The sequence below is a fragment of the Pseudophryne corroboree genome, chromosome 3 (assembly GCF_028390025.1).
Source record: "Pseudophryne corroboree isolate aPseCor3 chromosome 3, aPseCor3.hap2, whole genome shotgun sequence".
NCBI lineage: Eukaryota > Metazoa > Chordata > Amphibia > Anura > Myobatrachidae > Pseudophryne > Pseudophryne corroboree.
In genome coordinates this window covers 289,841,707-289,856,791 of record NC_086446.1, presented here as the reverse complement: position 1 = coordinate 289,856,791, position 15,085 = coordinate 289,841,707, and the positions used below count along the sequence as shown (strand labels likewise).

At 47.5% G+C, this 15,085-nt stretch overlaps 1 protein-coding gene across 1 annotated transcript in view; it reads left to right on the top strand.

The window, feature by feature from the left end:
• Positions 1 to 15,085, top strand: part of SLCO4A1 (solute carrier organic anion transporter family member 4A1) — a 196,371-nt gene that overhangs the window by 21,887 nt on the left and 159,399 nt on the right. The window contains exon 2 of the mRNA XM_063959291.1: positions 11,217 to 12,126. Within this exon, the coding sequence (XP_063815361.1) occupies positions 11,313 to 12,126 (814 nt within the window). The 5' untranslated portion in view covers positions 11,217 to 11,312. The remainder of the gene's footprint in view (positions 1 to 11,216; positions 12,127 to 15,085) is intronic.

The window sequence follows — 15,085 nt, the reverse complement described above, 5'->3', positions numbered from 1 at the left end:
AGAGATGATAAAGATGATAGAGATGAACAAAAAAAATATAACACTACTGCAGGTAAATATTTATATAATATAATGAATGACGGACCTGCTGGACACTGTCAGCAGAATGCGTTTATAGAATAAAAAAAAAAAAACACCACAGGAGTGTTTAACTTTTTCAGGCAGACAATATACTGGTGGTCACTGGTCAGTCACACTGGCAGCAAAAGTGTGCACTGTACTCCTGCTATAACTGCACCCCAGTCTCCCCCACAATTCAGCTGTGTGAGCAGTGAGCACTCAGCACAGTCAGATATACATAGATGATATTATCATGCAGCACACTGAGGCTGAGCACAGATATGGTATGTGACTGTGTATCGTTTTTTTTCAGGCAGAGAACGGATTATATTAAATAATAAAGTGGTCAGTCACTAGTAACTAACTATCAGCAAAACTCTGCACTCTGAGTACTCCTAATGCTCCCCAAAATTACTAAGTAATCAACTCAAGTGTCTCTATCTACTAACGGAGAGGACGCCAGCCACGTCCTCTCCCTATCAATCTCAATGCACGTGTGAAAATGGCGGCGACGCGCGGCTCCTTATATAGAATCCGAGTCTCGCGATAGAATACGAACCTCGCGAGAATCCGACAGCGGGGTGATGACGTTCGGGCGCGCTCGGGTTAGCCGAGCAAGGCGGGAAGATCCGAGTCTGCCGCGGACCCGTGTAAAAAGGCTGAAGTTCGGGGGGGTTCGGATTCCGAGGAACCGAACCCGCTCATCTCTATGTGTGTAGGCAGATAGCACACATAATATTTAGCCAAGTGGTCTCCATACTACATACCTCCCAACATTTGGAGTGGAGAATGCCGGACCTCTTGGCGCTAGGCAGAGCAGTAGCTACAGGAGCCTCTCAACTGCCCTCCCCTCCTCCCCACTGCGGGTAGCTGCGGCGCGTGGGTGGTACAGCGGGACAGTCCCAAAGAAACGGGACTGTCCCGCAAAAATCGGGACAGTTGGGAGGTATGATACTATACACTCTGCTGAGAGTGATAGCAGTTTATCACTGGAAAGTGTGATATATGATGTTCGTGTCTTTAAAGGTTCACTTTAAATGTTTTTATTTATTCTAATTTTTAAATGACAGACATTTGTATTCCTGCTTTGCCAGCTGTAGATAAAGCAGTATTCTGAGGATGGTGACATATTTTCTGTAGCGAAAAGGGCTATGGGGCTGGTTCTGAGTCAGACACAGATGTGGCTACATCTTTTGCTACAGTCACGTCTGTGAGGGATACGGTCATTTGGTTGACACCACTTAGGTCGACAGTAATTAGGTCGACCACTGTAGGTCGACATGCATTAGGCCGACGGGGTCACTAGGTCGACATGTATTAGGTCGACAGGTCAAAAGGTCGACATGAGGTTTTCAATTTCTCTAACGTCCTAGTGGATGCTGGGGACTCCGTAAGGACCATGGGGAATAGCGGCTCCGCAGGAGACTGGGCACAGCTAAGAAAGATTTAGGACTACCTGGTGTGCACTGGCTCCTCCCACTATGACCCTCCTCCAGACCTCAGTTAGAATCCTGTGCCCGGCTGAGCTGGATGCACACTAGGGGCTCTCCTGAGCTCCTAGAGAGAAAGTATATTTTAGGTTTTTTATTTTACAGTGAGATCTGCTGGCAACAGACTCACTGCAGCGAGGGACTAAGGGGAGAAGAAGCGAACCTACCTAACTGGTGGTAGCTTGGGCTTCTTAGGCTACTGGACACCATTAGCTCCAGAGGGATCGACCGCATGGAACCGGCCATTGGTGTTCGGTCCCGGAGCCGCGCCGCCGCCCCCCTTACAGAGCCAGAAGCAAGAAGAATCCGGAAAATCGGCGGCAGAAGACATCAGTCTTCACCAAGGTAGCGCACAGCACTGCAGCTGTGCGCCATTGCTCCTCATACACACTTCACACTCCGGTCACTGAGGGTGCAGGGCGCTGGGGGGGGGGGGGGGGGCGCCCTGAGAAGCAATAAATACACCTTGGCTGGCAAATATATCACAATATATAGCCCCAGAGGCTATATATGTGATAAATACCCCTGCCAGAATCCATAAAAAAGCGGGAGAAAAGTCAGCAGAAAAAGGGGCGGAGCTATCTCCCTCAGCACACTGGCGCCATTTCTCCCTCGCAGCTCCGCTGGAAGGAAGCTCCCTGGCTCTCCCCTGCAGTCTACACTACAGAAAAGGGTAAAAAAGAGAGGGGGGGCGCACTAAATTTAGGCGCAATATACATATATAGCAGCTATAAGGGGATATAATTTAGTTAATCCCTGTATTATATAGCGCTCTGGTGTGTGCTGGCATACTCTCTCTCTGTCTCCCCAAAGGGCTTTGTGGGGTCCTGTCTTCTGTCAGAGCATTCCCTGTGTGTGTGCGGTGTGTCGGTACGGCTGTGTCGACATGTTTGATGAGGAGACTTATGTGGAGGAGGAGCAGGTGCCTATAAATGTGTTGTCACCCCCTGCGGGGCAGACACCGGAGTGGATGGACTTGTGGAAGGAATTACGCGAAAGTGTCGACTCCTTACATAAAAAATTTGACGACATGCCAAATGTGGGGCAGCCGGCTTCTCAGCCCGTGCCTGCCCAGACGTCTCAAAAGTCATCAGGGGCTCTAAAACGCCCGCTACCTCAGGTGGCAGACACAGATGTCGACACGGATACTGATACCAGTGTCGACGACGAAGAGACTAATGTAATGTCCAATAGGGCCACTCGTTATATGATTGAGGCAATGAAAAATGTTTTACACATTTCTGAAGTGACCCCAGGTACCACAAAAAAGGGTATTATGTTTGGGGAGAAAAAACTACCAGTAGTTTTCCCCCTTCTGAAGAATTGAATGACGTGTGTGAACTAGCGTGGGCTTCCCCCGATAAAAAATTCGTAATTTAAAAAAAATTACTAATGGCGTACCCTTTCCCGCCAGGGGATAGGTCACGTTGGGAAACACCCCCTAGGGTGGATAAAGCACTTACGCGCTTGTCAAAAAAGGTGGCACTGCCGTCCCAGGATACGGCCGCCCTAAAGGAACCTGCTGACAGAAAGCAGGAGGCTCTCCAAAAAGCTATATATACACACACTGGTATTATACTGAGACCAGCTATTGCCTCAGCATGGATGTGCAGTGCGGCAGCTGCATGGTCAGACTCCCTGTCAGAAAACATTGACACCCTAGACAGGGACACTATATTGCTAAACGTAGAGCATATTAAAGACGCTGTCTTTTACATAAGAGATGCACAGAGGGATATTTGCCGGCTGGCATCAAAAATAAGTGCACTGTCCATTTGTGCCAGGAGAGGGTTATGGACCCGGCAGTGGACAGGGGATGCAGATTCCAAAAGGCACATGGAAGATTTTGCCTTATAAGGGTGAGGAGTTGTTCGGGGATGGTCTTTCAGACTTAGTGTCCACAGCAACAGCTGGGAAGTCAGCGTTTTTGCCACACGTCCCCTCACAACCAAAGAGAGCGCCGTATTATCAGGTGCAGTCCTTTCGCCCCAAAAGAACAGACGGGGTAGAGGCGCGTCCTTTCTGCCCAGAGGCAGAGGTAGGGGAAAAAAGCTGCAGCATACAGCCACTTCCCAGGAACAAAAGTCCTCCCCCGCTTCTTCTGTTAAGTCCGCCGCATGACGCTGGGGCTCAGCAGGCGGAGCCAGGTACGGTGGGGGGCCGTCTCAAAAACTTCAGCAATCAGTGGGCTCGCTCACAGGTAGATCCCTGGATCCTTCAAGTGGTATCTCAGGGGTACAGGCTGGAATTCGAGACCCCCCCCCCCCCCCCCCCGCCGTTACCTCAAAGCTGCCTTACCAACGACTCCTTCAGAAAGGGAGGCTGTGTTAGAGGCAATTCACAAGCTGTATTCCCAGCAGGTGATAGTCAAGGTGCCCCTACTTCAACAAGGACGGGGTTACTATTCCACAATGTTTGTGGTACCGAAACCGGACGGTTCGGTGAGACCCATTTTAAATTTGAAATCCTTGAACACATATTTAAGAAAATTCAAGTTCAAGATGGAATCGCTCAGGGCGGTTATTGCAAGCCTGGAAGAGGGAGATTACATGGTATCTCTGGACATCAAGGATGCTTACCTGCATGTCCCCATTTACCATCCTCACCAGGAGTACCTCAGATTTGTGGTACAGGATTGTCATTACCAATTCCAGACGTTGCCGTTCGGCCTGTCCACGGCACCGAGGGTATTTACCAAGGTAATGGCCGAAATGATGATACTCCTTCGGAAAAAGGGAGTTTTAATTGTCCCATACTTGGACGATCTCCTGATAAGGGCAAGGTCCAGAGAGCAGTTGTTGGTCGGCGTAGCATTATCTCAGGAGATGCTACACCAGCACGGTTGGATTCTGAATATTCCAAAGTCTCAGCTGGTTCCGGCGACACGTATACTGTTCCTGGGGATGATTCTGGACACGGTCCAGAAAAAAGTGTTTCTCCCAGAGGAGAAAGCCGAGGAGCTGTCGTCTCTAGTGAGAGGCCTCCTGAAATCAAAACAGGTGTCGGTGCATCATTGCACGCGAGTCCTGGGAAAGATGGTAGCTTCCTACGAAGCGATTCCATTCGGCAGGTTCCATGCCAGAACCTTTCAGTGGGACCTGTTGGACCAATGGTCCGGATCGCATCTTAAAATGCATCGGTTGATAACCCTGTCTCCAAGGACCAGGGTGTCTCTGCTGTGGTGGCTGCAGAGTGCTCATCTCAGAGAGGGCCGCAGATTCGGCATACAGGACTGGGTCCTGGTGACCACGGATGCCAGCCTTCGGGGCTGGGGGGCAGTCACACGGGGAAGAAACTTCAAAGGACTTTGGTCGAGTCAGGAGACTTCCCTACACATAAATGTTCTGGAACTGAGGGCCATTTACAATGCCCTAAGTCAAGCAAAGCCCCTGCTTCAAAACCAGCCGGTTCTGATCCAGTCAGACAACATCACGGCTGTCGCCCATGTAAATCGACAGGGCGGCACAAGAAGCAGGACGGCGATGGCAGAAGCCACAAGGATTCTCCGATGGGCGGAAAATCACGTGTTAGCACTGTCAGCAGTGTTCATTCCGGGAGTGGACAACTGGAAAGCAGACTTCCTCAGCAGGCACGACCTCCACCCGGGAGAGTGGGGACTTCATCCAGAAGTCTTCCGACTGATTGTAAACCGTTGGGAAAAGCCACAGGTGGACATGATGGCGTCCCGCTTAAACTAAAAGCTGCAAAAATATTGCGCCAGGTCAAGAGACCCTCAGGCGATAGCTGTGGACGCTCTAGTGACACCGTGGGTGTACCGGTCGGTTTATGTGTTCCCTCCTCTTCCTCTCATACCCAAGGTACTGAGGATAATAAGGAGAAGAGGCGTAAGAACTATACTCATTGTTCCGGATTGGCCAAGAAGAGCTTGGTACCCGGAACTTCAAGAAATGATGTCAGAGGACCCATGGCCTCTGCCGCTCAGACAGGACCTGCTGCTGCAGGGGCCCTGTCTGTTCCAAGACTTGCCGCGGCTGCGTTTGACGGCATGGCGGTTGAACGCCGGATCCTAAAAGAAAAGGGTATTCCGGAGGAAGTCATTCCTACGCTTATTAAAGCTAGAAAAGATGTAACCGTACAACATTATCACCGCATATGGCGAAAATATGTTGCGTGGTGTGAGGCCAGGAAGGCCCCAACGGAGGAATTCCAGCTAGGTCGATTTCTGCACTTCCTACAGTCAGGGGTGACTATGGGCCTAAAACTGGGTTCCATTAAGGTCCAGATTTCGGCTCTGTCGATTTTCTTCCAAAAAGAACTGGCTTCACTGCCTGAAGTTCAGACATTTGTCAAGGGAGTGCTGCATATTCAGCCTCCTTTTGTGCCTCCAGTGGCACCGTGGGACCTCAACGTGGTGTTGGGTTTCCTAAAGTCACATTGGTTTGAGCCACTCAAAACCGTGGATTTAAAATATCTCACGTGGAAAGTGGTCATGCTTTTGGCCTTGGCTTCGGCAAGGCGGGTGTCAGAATTGGCGGCTTTGTCATGTAAAAGCCCCTATTTGATTTTCCATATGGATAGGGCAGAATTGAGGACTCGTCCCCAGTTTCTTCCTAAGGTGGTATCAGCTTTTCACTTGAACCAACCTATAGTGGTGCCTGCGGCTACTAGGGACTTGGAGGACTCCAAGTTACTGGACGTAGTCAGGGCCTTGAAAATTTATGTTTCCAGGACGGCTGGAGTCAGGAAGACTGACTCGCTATTTATCCTGTATGCACCAAACAAGATGGGTGCTCCTGCTTCAAAGCAGACTATTGCTCGCTGGATTTGTAGCACAATTCAGCTTGCGCATTCTGTGGCTGGCCTGCCGCAGCCTAAATCTGTAAAAGCCCATTCCACGAGGAAAGTGGGCTCTTCTTGGGCGGCTGCCCGAGGGGTCTCGGCTTTACAACTTTGCCGAGCTGCTACTTGGTCAGGGGCAAACACGTTTGCAAAATTCTACAAATTTGATACCCTGGCTGAGGAGGACCTTGAGTTCTCTCATTCGGTGCTGCAGAGTCATCCGCACTCTCCCGCCCGTTTGGGAGCTTTGGTATAATCCCCATGGTCCTTACGGAGTCCCCAGCATCCACTAGGACGTTAGAGAAAATAAGATTTTACTCACCGGTAAATCTATTTCTCGTAGTCCGTAGTGGATGCTGGGCGCCCGTCCCAAGTGCGGACTGTCTGCAATACTTGTATATAGTTATTGTTAACTACAAGGGTTATTGTTGAGCCAATTTTTGTGAGGCTCTATTGTGTTCATACTGTTAACTGGGTATGTTATCACGAGTTATACGGTGTGATTGGTGTGGCTGGTATGAGTCTTACCCGGGATTCAAAATCCTTCCTTATTGTGTCAGCTCTTCCGGGCACAGTATCCTTACTGAGGTCTGGAGGAGGGTCATAGTGGGAGGAGCCAGTGCACACCAGGTAGTCCTAAATCTTTCTTAGCTGTGCCCAGTCTCCTGCGGAGCCGCTATTCCCCATGGTCCTTACGGAGTCCCCAGCATCCACTACGGACTACGAGAAATAGATTTACCGGTGAGTAAAATCTTATTTTTTTTCCAATTTTTGGACTTTTTCATACTTTGCGATCCACGTGGACTACAATTAGGAACGGTAACCTGTGAGAAGGTGCACTAATTGGGGTTCCCCGTCACGTTACAAAGAAAACAACACCAAAAACAGTAAAAAGAACTCATGTCGACCTTTTGACCTGTCGACCTAGTACATGTCGACCTAATGACCTGTCAACCTAATGCATGTTGACCAATAGTGGTCGACCTAATGACTGTCGACCTAAGTTGTGTCGACCCAATGACATATACCCGTCTGTGAGAAAGCCCTTCCCTGGTGTACAGCTGTGCGTCCAAAAGTGTAAAAAGACTGAGATGGCCACTGTCAGCATCTGTAGGACCTGAAATACTGCTTTGTGCGTTTCATGCACACCATCATTTGAACTATAGAAACCTGCACTAACATATGTGACCGGTGGGTGGCGTCTTTGTATGCATCCTCTTTCAACGATACGGCTCCGACACTCCAATAAGATGCAAAATCTCTGTGCAGCTTTTTAGCTACCCTCCTATTACCTACCAGTCACTGTCCAGGACATTTTTGATTGATCTGGATGTGAAACCCAATGAAATGATAATCACACCATCCTGTTTCTGAGTGCAACTCATAATCATAGTTACTGTATGCTGTAAAAGATCTTTACTGTCTAGTACCCCATCTATGTCTTTTCAAACTGCTTGTAGGTATTGTAATTAAATGTAATTACCTTCAGGGATGATACAGTATATCTGAGAGGCATGTAATGAGGACATATATCAGGCAGGCATCGGGGGAGCTCCCCATTCTGCCGATGCCTGGGTCAAGGGATCAGGGGTTCTGGGAAATCCAACATGTTGGAAATCCTCACTTTGCCGAGTCTGACCCAAACATTTTTTGGGATTGGCGATTTGGGATTTTTAACATGCTGTATTTTATTGTTTGCATGGCAAATTGCCGGTCATCGATGTTCGCCAATCAGCATTTTTGAACAGTGGATCATGACAGTGAATCGCAGCTCAGATGTATGGCCCGCATAATACATGCGTGTTTCTTTATATATATTTTTTCTTTTTAACTTTCCTGTATTTGAGGATGTAGAAATCCTCACTTAACCTTCCATGTACTCTATGCAACAGTGTAATGACCTGTGCCGCCGGGACTGTCAGTGCAGATCAAGTAATTACTGTTTTAACCAAGAGCTTATGTTTTTGCCTCATTTGCACAGTATAACCAGAAGTATATTTATATTTTAAATGATCATTGTGACTGAAAAAATATGAAAACATAGTTTTAATATTTCAACAAAAGGTTGACTTAATACTTTAAATGCTATTTACCCTTAAAATTCCTATAGTTGTATATATCAGACAGGTATCCATGGGTTGGTTATATTTTTTCGACATGCAGCATGTCGGCATTCATACTAAGGAAATGTCGGCATGATTAGAATGTTGAAAAACATTCCTGGTGGTCCAGCGGAGACTTTACCTTATTCAACAGGTCCACGTTTGGTGGTCAGCTGACAGTGAGTACTGGCTGATCTTACAGCAGTTCCATAAAGTAATGCTAACCCCTAATCCTTAGCCTCTCCCTAGGGCCTAACCCTAACCTCCTCTCCCACAGCTTAACTCTAATGGTGTGTACACACGGTGAGAAATTTTCTTACGATTTTGACTATATAGTCAAAATCGTAAGAAAAGTTAGTGCAAATCGCAAGATGAAAGTCACCTTGCGTTCCCGATGCGATGCCGATGCGCGGTCCTGCGTGGTCGGCATTGTAAGCCTAGATAGACTGTGCAGGCAAGTCAGTTTTGACTATCTCGTAGAAAAGATTAGACAAAATCGCACATAGTATCGCAAGCACAGTCATTATGTGCTTGCGATGCCGACCTAGCCCTGTCGCATAGTGAGAATCAGGGTTAGCCCAAATCTCACCGTGTATGCACCTTAAGCCTTTCCTCACACAGCCTAACCATAACCCTCTCTTCCTGCAGCCTAACCCTAACCTCCCCTACCACAGCCAAACCCTAACCCTCTCCTCCTGCAGCTTAACCCTAACCCTCTCTTACTGCAGCCTAATATTCTCCTCCCTTACCGCAGCCTAACCCTAACCCTCTCTCCCTGCAGCCTAACCCTAACACTCTCCTCCTGCAACCTTTCCCTAACCCTCTCCTCCAGCAGCCTAACCCTCTCTCCTCCTGCAGCCTAACCCTCTCCTTCTGCAGCCTAACTCTAACCCTCTCCTTCTGCAGTCTAATCCTCTCCTCCCCTAATGCAGCCTAACCTTAACCCTCTCCTCCTGCAGCCTAACCCTATCCCTGTCCTTCTGCAGTCTAACCCCAACACTCTCTTCCCACAGCCTAAACCTAACCCTCTCCTCTCGCATCCTAACCCTCTCCTCCCGCATCCTAACCCTCTGCTCCCGCAGCCTAAACCTAACCCCACCCCCTGCATCCTAACTCTAAGCATCTCCTCCCGCAACCAAACCCTAATCCTCTCCTAACACAGCCTAACCCTCTCTTCCCACAGCCTAACCCTAACCCTCTCTTACCAAAGCCTAACCCTCTCCTCCTGCAGCCTAACCCTCTCCTCCCCTACTGCAGCCTAACCCTAACCCTCTCCTCCCGCACCCTAACCCTCTCTTCCCACAGCCTCTCTAACCCTCTCCTCCTTCAGCCTAACCCTCTCCTCCTGCAGCCTAACCCTCTGCTCCCCTACTGCAGCCTAACCCTCTCCTCCCGCACCCTAACCCTCTCTTCCCGCAGCCTCTCTAAGCCTCTCCTCCCGCAGCCTAACCCTATCCCTGTCCTTCTGCAGTCTAACCCAAACACTCGCTTCCCACAGCCTAACCCTAACCCTCTCCCCTCGCATCCTAACCCTCTCCTCCCCTACTGCAGCCTAACCCTAACCCTCCCCTCCCGCACCCTAACCCTCTCTTCCCGCAGCCTCTCTAAGCCTCTCCTCCCGCAGCCTAACCCTAAGCCTCTCCTTCCGCAGCCTACCCTCTCCTCCCCTACCGCAGCCTAACTCTAACCCTCTCCTCCTGCAGCCTAACCCTAGCCCTCTCCTCCCTCAGCCTAACCCTAACCTTTTTCTCCCGCAGCCTAACACTAAATTTCGACATTCTGAGAGTGTCAGCATTTTACATGTCGACATTTCAAATATTACAATTGTGGACATGTTGACATTCTACAGATGTCAACATGTTCCATGTCAACATTTCATCATAACTGTAACATTGTGGTGTTGGCATTATAAATGTTAGCATTATGACATCCCAGTAGTCATTACTGGAAAAAATTTCAGAAATTTGCTGTTTATTTTGTCGCTTTTTAACTGTATTCTGTAGCTATGGCTTGCAGGTCATGCTGCTTGTAGAAGTTCACTGACAGAATGATAGCTACAAGCAGAGTGTAAAGGTGCATACACACTTGCCGAGAAAGTAAACAACGTTGCTCATTTTCACCCTTCCTGAGCGACGTTGTTTACTTTCTCGGCAAGTGCGTATGCCACGCCGCTGAGTAATGCGAAGCCCCGCGTGTTGTTAATGACCCTCGCTGTCGGAGGTGCATGCAGCTCAATTTGGACTGTTGTCCAAGAGCTGCCTACATGACGTCACTGAGCGATATGGTCGTCATATAGCTCAGTTTGTATGCACGGCCGCCGACTGCTCGGCCCAGGAGGGGGAAACACTAGGCGACGTCGCTCATAGAGCACATCGCCTAGTGTGTACCCACCTTAAGAGGAAGTTGTGCACTACCGTTATCTATTTTTCATTCTCTAGGTTATTTATAAATCAGATGTTACGTGCAGTATCTACACTTTCCATAATATTACTAGTATCGAGACATACTGTATAGTGAAGCGCAGCATGCCTCTGTGATAGTCTTTCTTTCTATATTATCTTTGTTTGCTAGACAGTAAATTGTAATTTCATATTTTTATCATACGAGTCTCGTGGCATTCAACAGAGATGCAGGAAAGACTGTGCTGTGTTCCCTGCAGCAAATCCAGCAATATGTTTAAGCATGTAGCCCAGAGAAGAAACTTGATTACACATTTCTCTTGTGCATTCTTGGTAAAACACTTGTTACTTTTTGTTTTGCACAGGTGATATTTTCTGCTCTACCTGTCGTTCTCCAGAGTGTATAAAACAGTCATCTCTGCAGTGGAAGGGAAGCTATCACCCTGCTCTTTTATTGGGAAATGCCCCTTCACCTATCCCCTGAAAATTCCTTTATTTCCAAGCAAGAGCTGCTCTGCTTTGCTGAACCATCTCAAAGCGACAGTGAATATGACCTGATCACCCCAGAAGGCAATGAGCAAGCTGATGCACTGCTGTCAAAGACGCCAATGCACTCTGGTGCAAGCAACTCTCCAGACTCCTATACTGCCCCTCTCTACAATGAGACGTCTACCAAGAAAGCGTTGTATGACCCATGCGAAATTAAATTCATACCCTCCGAAAATGAAAACCTGTGTGGCTGGGGTGCCATCAAACCTACCTTTTTACAGTTTTTTAACACATCCAAAGGTGTGCTCTTTTTCCTATGTGTGGCCTCTTTTCTCCAGGGCATGGTGGTAAATGGCTTCATCAATACTGTCATCACTTCCATAGAGCGAAGATTTGATCTACACAGTTACCACAGCGGACTGATTGCCAGCTCGTATGATATAGCAGCTTGTGTGTGTTTGACATTTGTCAGTTACTTTGGGGGCAATGGCCACAAACCTCGCTGGTTGGGCTGGGGAGTACTTATTATGGGGATTGGTTCTGTAGTGTTTGCACTGCCACATTTCACCACTGGTGTGTATGAAGTGAACTTTGAAGAAGATAATGGAGTATGTCTCTCTAATGAAACTTACCACGTCAAAGAAAGTGCCTTGAGTCTGTCTCACTACAGATATGTCTTCATGTTAGGACAATTTCTTCACGGGATTGGAGCAACTCCTCTATACACATTGGGAGTCACTTACTTAGATGAAAATGTTAAATCAAGTTATTCTCCGGTGTACATTGGTGAGTATAGCATTCCGTACAGTTTGTGTGATGCAGTTACAATTTTTTTTTATGCCTATGAAGTTACTCATTTCTTTTCTCAGTGCTAGTAATCAGCTGAAATGCACTATTACCTGTCAAATGTACACGCTTCATAGCTAAGGGGTGTATGCAATTAGCTACGTTTTCTCGCCTAGGTGAAAAAACTGAGCTTTTTCGCTATTTTTAGGGCAAATGGAGATTCGCCCTATGCAATATTTTCGGATAGGCGAAAAATGTGGTAGGAGCGAAAAACACGTGGATCAGCGAATCCAATTGTTTTCCGTCGAAAATGCAGCCCTTTTTCGACAATTTTGAAGCATTTTTTGCCAATTCCTTTTCACTTAATAAAATAAGGTGAAAAGGCTATTGGCGAAAATGCCTTCAAAACTGCCGAAAACGGCCCTAATTGAATATGAGTGGGGCAAATTCATTAGCTCCGAAATGTAATCGGAACTAATTGCATACGCCCCTAAGACTACAAAGTAAGGCTTCAGGAATGTTCCCACCCCATCACAAGACCTCCAGCAATTTTAGTAAAAGCAGTTCACAGTACTCTATCAAAAGTGGATCAGAGCCACAGCAAACAATAAGGATTGGATCATTTGAAAAATGTAAAGCTAAAATATGCTGATAACCTTGAATAGTATCAAAAGTAAATGGGAGACCTGAATCTTTACATTTTCCTGAGAATTCTCAGTGAACTTTCTGTCCACAGACAGATTACCTGTCTGACATAGCGTGTCCAATGTGGGACGTATTTATTATAATTAAAGGAATGGCAGAGAGATTTACATTTCCACACAGTATGTAAATAATAAGAGAGACACAGATGATCCATTCAGGAGTTGCTTCTATTTAAGTCTCCTTTCCCAGCTGCGCGGATAGCTGTTATATGTATGGTACCACACTGACAGCTCTCCCCTCACCAGTTATCAGAGCTGCAGAGGTTTAATGGGAAAGTGTACAACACCTTTAAAGCTGGTGCAATTCTTATATATGTATCCCATCCTCTTCATTATATGCACATTGTTCATCTTTCTCAAAGTGTCCAGTACTGTAAATCATCTTATTCATAAATATGTCTTGTGTAACATCCCAAACTTCCTTTTTCCTCTGTTTATTTCATTGCAGGGTGTGGTAAATTTATGCATGAGTTGTCACTGCTACCAAGGTAATTCTTTGGTACAGGTCATAATTATTTTTTTCAAGATAGTTGAATATTAATCAAACCAGTACAGTCACATGGCTATAAGAAAACAGATATATCACAATGGCATACAGGTTGAGTCTCTGATATCTGAAATATTTGCGCCCAGTAGTGTTTCATATTTTTCTGGATTTTAGAATGCAAGGCAGATCGGTCATCTGTGGCACTGTCAGGGTCCGTGTTGGGGTGGAGGAGAGTCCCGGAGAGCTCACCTGGAACACAGGAGGCAATCTGTGGTGTGGGGTCAGTGCTGGGTCCCGGATCCTGAGACCATCAGGAGATCCTGAGGGTAGGTGGCACCTTGGCCAGGTGAGCAGAGATGGCGACAACAGGTAGAGAGACCCGGAAACCACCAACCTAGTGGTTAGTAGAAGTCAGGCAGCTTTGTAGGGATTGTCCGACAATGAGGAGAGCAGGCAGGAATGGCACCCCACAGAGCAGACACATGGGAACTGGAAAAGGGGGGGGGGGGCCTGAAAGCTAGGTATCGCTGGCATAGCCAGACCTACGGATAAGTCACATATTATGGAAATTAGATGACGTCACTGACATGGCTCCAGAAAACCTACGGATTTTGGAGTATTTCAGTTTTTGGAATGATGGATATGGAAGACTCAACCTGTATTACTATAAAGAATTCCTTTATAAAAACTAAAGTAATTAGATTTGATCAAGTGCTTTGATGGATTATGGTAAATCTTCTCCAGAGAGAAAGGTTCATTTTAAGTCTAATGTAGTAAAGAGCTTTAAATCAGTCTAATTATATGCTAGTTTGGTATGTACCCCACATTTAAGAAGCAGTGTTATATATATTTTTCTCTAACGTCCTAAGTGGATGCTGGGGACTCCGTAAGGACCATGGGGAATAGCGGCTCCGCAGGAGACTGGGCACATCTAAAGAAAGCTTTAGGACTATCTGGTGTGCACTGGCTCCTCCCCCTATGACCCTCCTCCAAGCCTCAGTTAGATCTCTGTGCCCGAACGAGAAGGGTGCACACTAGGGGCTCTCCTGAGCTTCTTAGTGAAAGTTTTAGATTAGGTTTTTTATTTTCAGTGAGACCTGCATCGAGGGACTAAGGGGAGAAGAAGCGAACTCACCTGCGTGCAGAGTGGATTGGGCTTCTTAGGCTACTTGACATTAGCTCCAGAGGGACGATCACAGGCCCAGCTTGGATGGGTCCCAGAGCCGCGCCGCCGGCCCCCTTACAGAGCCAGAAGGCAGAAGAGGTCCGGAAAATCGGCGGCAGAAGACGTCCTGTCTTCAACAAGGTAGCGCACAGCACTGCAGCTGTGCGCCATTGCTCTCAGCACACTTCACACTTCGGTCACTGAGGGTGCAGGGCGCTGGGGGGGGGCGCCCTGAGACGCAATAAAAACACCTTGGATGGCAAAAAAATGCATCACATATAGCTCCTGGGCTATATGGATGCATTTAACCCCTGCCAGAATCCATAAAAAAGCAGGAGAAAAGTCCGCGAAAAAGGGGCGGAGCCTATCTCCTCAGCACACTGGCGCCATTTTCCCTCACAGCTCCGTTGGAGGGAAGCTCCCTGTCTCCCCTGCAGTCACTACACTACAGAAAGGGTTAAAAAAAGAGAGGGGGGCACTAATTAGGCGCAGTATTAACTATACAGCAGCTATAAGGGGAAAAACACTTATATAAGGTTATCCCTGTATATATATAGCGCTCTGGTGTGTGCTGGCAAACTCTCCCTCTGTCTCCCCAAAGGG